The 8,161-nt window shown below is 42.8% G+C and overlaps 1 protein-coding gene across 1 annotated transcript; it reads left to right on the top strand.

The window, feature by feature from the left end:
• Positions 1 to 6: 6 nt before the first annotated feature.
• Positions 7 to 6,077, top strand: FAM46A (family with sequence similarity 46 member A). The gene is made up of 2 exons (XM_017742901.1): positions 7 to 186; positions 1,196 to 6,077. The coding sequence occupies exon 2, from the start codon at positions 1,214 to 1,216 to the stop codon at positions 1,973 to 1,975; it is 762 nt and encodes a 253-aa protein (XP_017598390.1). The 5' UTR covers positions 7 to 186; positions 1,196 to 1,213; the 3' UTR covers positions 1,976 to 6,077.
• The last annotated feature ends 2,084 nt before the right edge of the window (positions 6,078 to 8,161 follow it).

The raw sequence follows: 8,161 nt of genomic DNA, 5'->3' as shown, positions 1-8,161 counted from the left end.
TCGCCCCCCAGCCACCTCCTCCACCAGGACAGCGGCCTGGGTTACAAGGACTTGGACCTCATCTTCTGCGCAGACCTCAAAGGAGAAGCCGAATTTCAGACTGTGAAGGACGTGGTCTTGGACTGCCTCTTGGATTTCTTACCCGAGGGGGTGAATAAGGAGAAGATCACGCCTCTCACCCTCAAGGTAAACCTGCCCTCTGCCCAGATGCCCGGAGCGGGCAGGTGTTAGCGCCTTCCTGCATACAGTGGGCACCTTCCCCCCTGGGGATGGAGGGGTGCGCTCAGGGACGCAGCTTCCCCCCACACCCCCGAGACCCACGGGAACCCCGAGCGATTTTTTCACCCCACGCTTAAAACCGAGGAGGAGTGTGCAGTGAAGTGCCCTGACCGGCGCTCTTCAGGATTAATTAGCTTTTTCTCCCTCCCGGGTTGATTTGCTGGGAGCGTTGTTTTACCTGGGGCGTGTGCCAGGCGCTGCACATCTCTCTCCCAGCCCGGCTCGGCGGCAGATCGGTGTGCCGGCCCCGGTTCCCGGGTGCAGGGGGAGCGTAGATGGATTTAACATCTACAAGAAGGAAAACCCGTCTCCAAGGCATGCTTCCAGGTGTGCTAAGAGCCGCAGTGGGGAGGCGTATTCGCTCCTCTGGAAGACACTTCGCTTAAGTTCATTAGGCTGAATCCAAATGCCTTTCAGATTTTTAGAGGGATTTTTTTTTTTTTTTAAATATGGGGCAGATTTATGGAACCTGCACTGGTAGGATTGAAGGGAATGAACATTTGCTAACTTGTTTCTGTGGGGAATAGAGAAGTGAAAAACAATAAATAAGATTTCTTATCAGATTGTAGTAGTGACCTTTTGTGTATGGGTGCAGGCATATTTGGCAGGTGTGCCATGGACTTAGTCTGTAGATGTATTAAGAAGTGACTGAAAGAAGTAGGGTTGCTATATGCTTCCCTTGCATGACACAGTCCCAGCAGAACACCCTTCCCTGTCATACCCTTGCAGTGAACAGCATTTTGAGCTCTCACATTAAGCACTTATTCTCTGGTATGTATCTGCAGGCTCCATGAAATCTTTTATGAAATAATTATTGGGGGGGGGTGGGGGCTTGGGAGGGGGTGAGCAAATGCAGTGAAGGAGAAATTTCTTGCTTCTTTGTCTTGATTTGCTCATTTTGTCTTTCTGATTATAGGAGGCTTATGTGCAGAAAATGGTAAAAGTATGCAATGATTCAGACCGATGGAGTCTTATCTCCCTGTCTAACAACAGTGGCAAAAATGTGGAGCTGAAATTTGTGGACTCTCTGAGGCGGCAGTTTGAATTCAGTGTCGATTCCTTTCAAATCAAGCTGGACTCCCTGCTGCTTTTTTATGAGTGCTCAGAGAATCCGATGACTGAAACTTTTCACCCAACTATCATTGGTGAGAGCGTTTATGGGGATTTCCAGGAAGCCTTTGATCACCTCTGCAACAAGATAATTGCCACCAGAAACCCAGAAGAAATCAGAGGAGGTGGTCTTCTGAAGTACTGCAACCTTTTGGTAAGGGGCTTTAGGGCAGCCTCTGAATCTGAGATTAAATCCCTGCAGAGATACATGTGTTCGAGGTTTTTCATTGACTTCTCAGACATTGGCGAACAGCAGAGAAAGCTGGAGTCCTACTTGCAGAACCACTTTGTGGGATTAGAAGACCGCAAGTATGACTATCTCATGACCCTTCATGGTGTGGTGAATGAGAGCACAGTGTGCCTGATGGGGCATGAGAGGAGACAGACTCTGAATCTGATCACCATGCTGGCCATCCGAGTCCTAGCCGAGCAAAATATCATCCCCAATGTGGCCAATGTCACCTGTTATTACCAGCCAGCCCCATACGTAGCAGATGCCAACTTCAGCAATTACTACATTGCCCAGGTTCAGACGGTGTTCCCTTGCCAGCAGCACACATACTCTACTTGGCTGCCCTGTAATTAAGAACCGAAATTAGTAGACTCGGTGGAGAGAACATTTTCTAAGATTCAGGAAGGGGCGACGGGTCCCTCTGAAATGGGGTGTTTTGTGCAATGACGATCTGCTCTAGTTGTCAAGCTTGGGACAAGCTTGTGGTTCTTCTAATAAATAATGGGAGCATGATCAAGAAAGAACCCCAAAATAATTGGATCCTACCCCAGAGCACAAGAGGCCTGTCATTAAAAGCAACCAGCTTCCCCTGAAATAAGTGAGGGAGGAATGCTTGATGACAATATGGGTTGGCAATATCTGCTCCCATAGCTTTGGCATAGAGAAGGTGGGAAAGCCTTATTTTCTTTTATTTTTATTCTTACTCTAGAATGGGATCTGCAAAAGGGAGAATATGAAAGAAACAAAACAAAAAAAAACAACAAAAGAAAAAACTTCACAAAAAACAATTCTATATATATTCAGGAGTTAAAAGTTAGAGGCATAAAGCAGAGATAAGCAGAATAAAATTGTATATTGGAATTACTTCATTTGGGGCTTGCAGCAAGTGCCGTCTATGGATTGACCGTGTAGAATGTATAGCTTGCTTGACTAGAATGCTTTACCAGAAACAGCTTGCTCCAAATGAACAGTAGTGGATTGGTACAGTTAGAAAAACAGAAACATGTACAATGACAAAGTCCATTATTTCCAGCTGTGTGCATGCCTCACATTTTAAAAATGTGAGAATGCTGGAAAACCAGCTGTGGCAAGAAGTATATACTTAAGGACCAAAGATTTCACAAATAAGTTATCCAAGCAAAGAAGATACAGTAGAGTATATATATATAAATATATATATATGTAAAAGGAAGAAAGATGTTCCTATATTTGTACACACCAATAGTAATCAAAAGTGCCTGATGCCTTCATAAAATTTGAAGTGAGAAAAAAAATATAGTTTTGTGGTTTAACCATGCATTTTGTTTTATCAGGGACACAAGGATAAAAAAAAAAAAGCAAACCAACCCATAAGCTTGTGAATAAGTGGTGGAGGAAATGCCCTATTTTTTTTCTTGGCAAATACCTGTATAGAGTTAATGTTTTGTCGGTGTGCTATTATCCTAGGTACGTGTGTGTATGTGTGTATATATGTTTGTGTGTGTATATATGTACATGTTATTGGTGTATATCTATATATATACACACACAATATATATTAATGTGGTCTAGGAAAATGTAGCAATTAAGGAATGTTTAAATAAAGTACTACTTGTTTTCCAGTTTGCAACAGGATGTCATAGGACAGTGGGCACCTTGCAGTGAAATTTTAACCCACACCTGAGAAATTTGGAGTAAATGAACCAGTCAGGATTAAGGTGGGATTCAGATAATGTCTTTGGTTGCAAGAACAAGGATTACAGTAATTCAGTGAGTTGCTTGTGAGCCATAATAATTCCACAGATGGAGAAACATATGACTAGCTGATTTTTTTTAACTGTTTTGTACTGTAATGCCATTTTGACATTTAACCCACTAATGTTGTGACTGCATACCTCCATGATGTGTAATTCAGTGGAACGTGGATCAAAGATAGGTTTATTTAAACCCCCTGACAGCTAAAGAATATTGTATTCGTTTGTAATTTGAACACTAATTGTTAATATTTAAAGGAGTATTTTTAATAGAATGCATTATGCATTCCAGGACCACTAGAATTTAGCAAATGTGAAATGAACCCTTTTTAAGAGTGTTGCACTATTTCTTAAAATTATATTTTATATATATATTATATATATATATTTTTATGCAAATATTAAACATCTTTGATCTGGTTGTCACACTGCATTTACAATTTTAGTACTGTACTTTATTTAAATGGAATCACTTTACATTGGAACAATAACTATTCACTTTCATTTCCTCTCCCGAAAGACCAGCAGGGGGGAAAAAACCAACCTCCGCTGCTGTTTTCACTTCAGTGCCATCTCTGAAGGTGTTAAATTCTTTGTTGGGCTTTGAAAACCTAATGACTAAGTGACACTTGACTGATATTTTGCTTTTTCTTTCTGAGAGGAAAGAAAAAAAAAAAAGGGAATTCAGGCTTTTGAAGGAAATCCGTCTGTGCCCTGCCTGGTCACAGGCACGGTCTGGCGTTGGAGTCAGGGGCAGGGAGAGGGAGAGGACTCGTGTCCTGGCAGTGTATTTTCCCTATGGAGCGAGTAAGGTACATCTATTTTTGTCGCGCTTTGTACTTTTCACTCCGCAGGCACTTTAATAGGAACCCGATTTGTTTACTGAAGCACCTTCCCTGTGAGTCCTTCAGGAAACTTAAAAGCTGGTCCATTGCCATTCCTGGCATTGACATGCAGACCTTGTCCCCACCTTCCCTTCCTTTGGTGCTGGCTGCAGCCTCCCAGTGGCCTCTTGTCCCAGTGAGGTTCCCTCCAGCCTCCTGGAGGGTCCGGGCTGAGCGCCCCTGGCCCGCTGGCTCCCCTTACCTCCTGCTCCTGGTTCGATAGCGGAAGCAAGGGGAGGGCTGGGGAAATAGGATCAGCTGGTAATGTGGTATGTCTTCTCTCCCACAACTATTTGCAGCAAATAAATGAGTCATCCTCTCTTTAAAAGGGTTTGAGAATCTATAGCTGTGCCACAACCACAGAATGCTGATAATACATGACACAGTGTTGTTTTCCTTTGAAGGACCCTTTTTTTTGCCATTGCTTGAAAGAAAGTTTTGAAATACTTCCTCTCAGCTCAAATTTTATTGTGGGTTGGTTTTTTTTTGATTCACAGCAGTTAGTTACCTTATAGTGCATACAGCAGGGCTCTGAGCTAAACTGCACCTTTTGGCATTTGCATTTTGATACATATATAATATGTTTTTTTATATATTATATAGGTATTCCAGATCTGTTTTACATGTGTTAATGATCAAGTGGTGGAACTGGTGGAGCTTTGTATTATTTGTGACTGGTAGCTTAAAATGTGCCTGGTGTTAGAGGTGGGAAGAAGGCATGAGTTCAGGCCAACAGTAAAATAAGAACCCCTTTTCAAAGCTGGTTTATTTCTGTGGTTTGCACACCTTTCCCTCCATAAAGTCTGACTTCTTTTTAACTGGTTTTTCCCCTCCTCTTCAGCACACTGGTACTCTTAAAGTTAATACCACGCTCTTGCTTTGTAGACTTGATCTATCCCATCCAATCAGCTGTAAGGTTAAAGCTTGTGCTACAGAAGACAGTGCCCCTTTTAAAGAGCTGAACTGATTAAAGACATTGACCTGATTACAGTAAAACTGTTTGTGCCACAGCTGAATTTCCTGCTAACCAACAGGGCACTAAACTTGGTTAAACCTAGTGATCGTGAAACAACCAAGAGCTTCTAAATGGGATTTTTTCTTTTCTTTTTTTTTTTCTTTAGATGTAGCTGTCCTCCCAAATGCAAGAACATTTCTCCTAAAAATAGAAGGGCAATTAGAAGACCAAAAAGATGATATTTTTCTAGTTTCTTGTATTGCACTTAAAATATTTTTTATCTTGCACAAAGGCCTTCACACAAATCCTCTAAACAGCTCTTATTAAATGCTTGGTTTGTATCACATCAGAAGCTCCTACTGGTTCAAAAAAGGCGCTTTTTTAAATTGAGAAAATGAAGTGTGCTAGCTAAAACTGCACAGAAAAGGAAAAAATGCATTTGCATATTCAGCTCCTATTTGAATATATTCTTTTGTATGGTTTTCTTTATGCAGAGAATTTCCCTTGCAAGAAAGAAAATCAGTGTACTGTTTTGCTGTTGTAATAGTGGTTTGCTAACAAAATAAATAGTAAAAAAAAAAAAGCCTGCAAATTTCAAGACAGCTTGGCTAAAGGCACTGCAGGCTCCTGCAGTCTGTAGGAGTCTGTGCAGATTTGCTTTCCCTCAAATTTACTTACAACTGTTGCCTTCTGCAAGGCATCCTGTTGCAGCAAACTGCTCCTTGGATTGCTCTTTTGGAACATTTTGACTATAGGCTTTGTCACAGACAGAAAAAGAGCTGATGGAAAACAGACTCTAGAGGGAACAGATTGTGAATTTTGTTTACAGCATCCAATATTTGGATTTTTTTTGTAAATAAAAAGAAGTTATTTTTTTCTATTGATTTGTGTCTGCTGTCTTCCGTGTCTGAAATAGCTCTGGCCTGCTCCTACTGAATACCAAGTTCGCTTTCATTAAAAAAGGACAAGGGCAGCACTTTTCTGAGAAGAGTAGCATTCGGCTGCTTTCCGATTGGAGCACAGAACATTTTGAAAAGCCCTGCCTTGTGCCAGCCAAGTTTGGCTGGCTTTACTCAGCTGCAGAGGAACCTCCCCAGCCACTGCCAAAAATACGCACTCAAGCACTAGTCGGGCCATGCAAATGGTCCGAAACACGAAAGTGGAACAGTGCCATGGCAACCCCACACCCTCGCTGCCCTCCCAGTTGAGATCGCGGGACTGGGACTTTGTGATGGCTGTGATCGTCCACAAACCACCATGCTGGCAGGGATGTGGGGGTCCTGCTGCCCTTGAGGTATATTTGGTAGGGGCTGATGTCTCCACCTTACCTTTTTGGTAGGTCCAGGGGGCAATGGTGTACTGCTGCCTGGGTGTAAAAATGGTGCCAGCTGTAGCGGGTGGGGTGCTGCAGGACCTGAAGCTTGGGGAGCTGCTGGGGAGAAAGGATGCACATGTCTGATTGATTCAGGTGCTGAATCAGTCCAGTTCTTCCTGCAGATTCAATGTTTACTCTTCTTCCCTGCCCTACAATGCTGTCCTTGTCAGCAAAGGTATTTTCTGTTTTCTATGTTTACAGGAGAGATGCCTCAGTAATGAAGGCTAATTTCCTCAAAAAGCACTTCAAGGGAATATAAAATATTAATTTACAATGCTCGTGGCAATACTTTTTCAGCCATCGTGCCTCAGACTGACCCAAATTTGAAAAACATTGGCTGAGACTCTGCAGTATGTAGCTCTTACTAGGCTCATTCATACACCGTGCTGGTCTTGGAAGTCTCAAACTGGCTCAGTGGGAGCGTGAATATGCTTATTGTAATGATGAGTGAACCTGTATTCCTCTGTAAAAAAAACAAACAAACATGTTAGTGGCACTGCTCATTTTTCCAGGCACAGAAGCAACCCCCTTGCTGAATGCCGGGTGTCTTCTGCACAGTACGTCTTTTGAAACCAGCCTGGCCAGGAGGGGGGGATGCACTCAGCATCCCTGTCAGTACAGCATCTCCTTTCCTCCCATGTTACTGCCAGAAAAGGGAGGGGCAGGTGGCCTAGCTTTTCCTCCTGTTAACTTGCTCAGTTAGGAAATATTTCAGGCAGTTTGACAAAGGCAACTACCCAAAGACACAGATGGAAACTGGGAGATTGGAAATCATCTAAATCCAAATGCCTTTGCTTGTGTCTCAAAATCAAAGCCCAGATGGATGCTCTTATGCTTTAAAGTGAGTTAATTCCTATTTCTCTGCTTAAATTTGGGGGGATTTTTTGAGAGCCAGTTGAGTGTCTGGAGTGCTGTGAGTCCTCTTTCCCCAGCTGAGGAGTGTGATGCAGACAGAGCCAACTGAATGCTCACTTTAGAATGTTGTGTTTTTCAGGAGGGAGGAAGTGTGCAGTACTGAAGAGGAGGGAGGGCAAAAGTAAAGTGGGACAAGGGGAATCACCTGAACAGCAACACAGTGGACAGCTGGAGGACACACTGATAGGCTACAGTAGGAGAGGAGAAATAGCTCAAGTCTTCTGCTCACCCTGCTAAAATAAGTCAGATCAGAGAAGCTGTCACTTATCAAGATAAGTTACAGTCTGCAATTTACCTTGGCTGCAGCAGCACATATTTATTTTATTGCCATAAAAAAAATTATGCAGAAACCCCTTTACCCAGGAATGAAGCTGAGTTTCTAGTTTTTATAGAATTATTTAGGTTGGAAAGACTTTTGAGATCATCAGGTCCAACCGTTTACCCATCACCACCAAGTCCCCCACTAAACCATGTCCGTAAGCACATCTACATATCTTCAAATACCTCCAGAGACGGTGACTCCACCACTTCCTTGGGCAGTGTGTTCCAATGCTTGACAACTTTTTTGGTGAAGGAATTTTTTCCTAATATCCAAACTAAACCTCCTCTGGTGCAACTTGAGGCCGTTTGCTCTTGTCTGTGAAACCTCCGCAGAATTTTGTGGAAGGTGCATGCACC

The sequence above is a fragment of the Corvus brachyrhynchos genome, unplaced genomic scaffold (assembly GCF_000691975.1).
Source record: "Corvus brachyrhynchos isolate BGI_N302 unplaced genomic scaffold, ASM69197v1 scaffold87, whole genome shotgun sequence".
NCBI classification, from domain to species: domain Eukaryota; kingdom Metazoa; phylum Chordata; class Aves; order Passeriformes; family Corvidae; genus Corvus; species Corvus brachyrhynchos.
Note: the sequence above shows the minus strand (reverse complement) of the source record. Positions and strands in the feature narration are given on the sequence as shown.

What these genes read in the sequence shown, in the direction of transcription:
- FAM46A (XM_017742901.1), top strand. Translation starts at nt 1,214, where the DNA reads ATGGTAAAAGTATGCAATGATTCAGACCGATGGAGTCTTATCTCCCTG.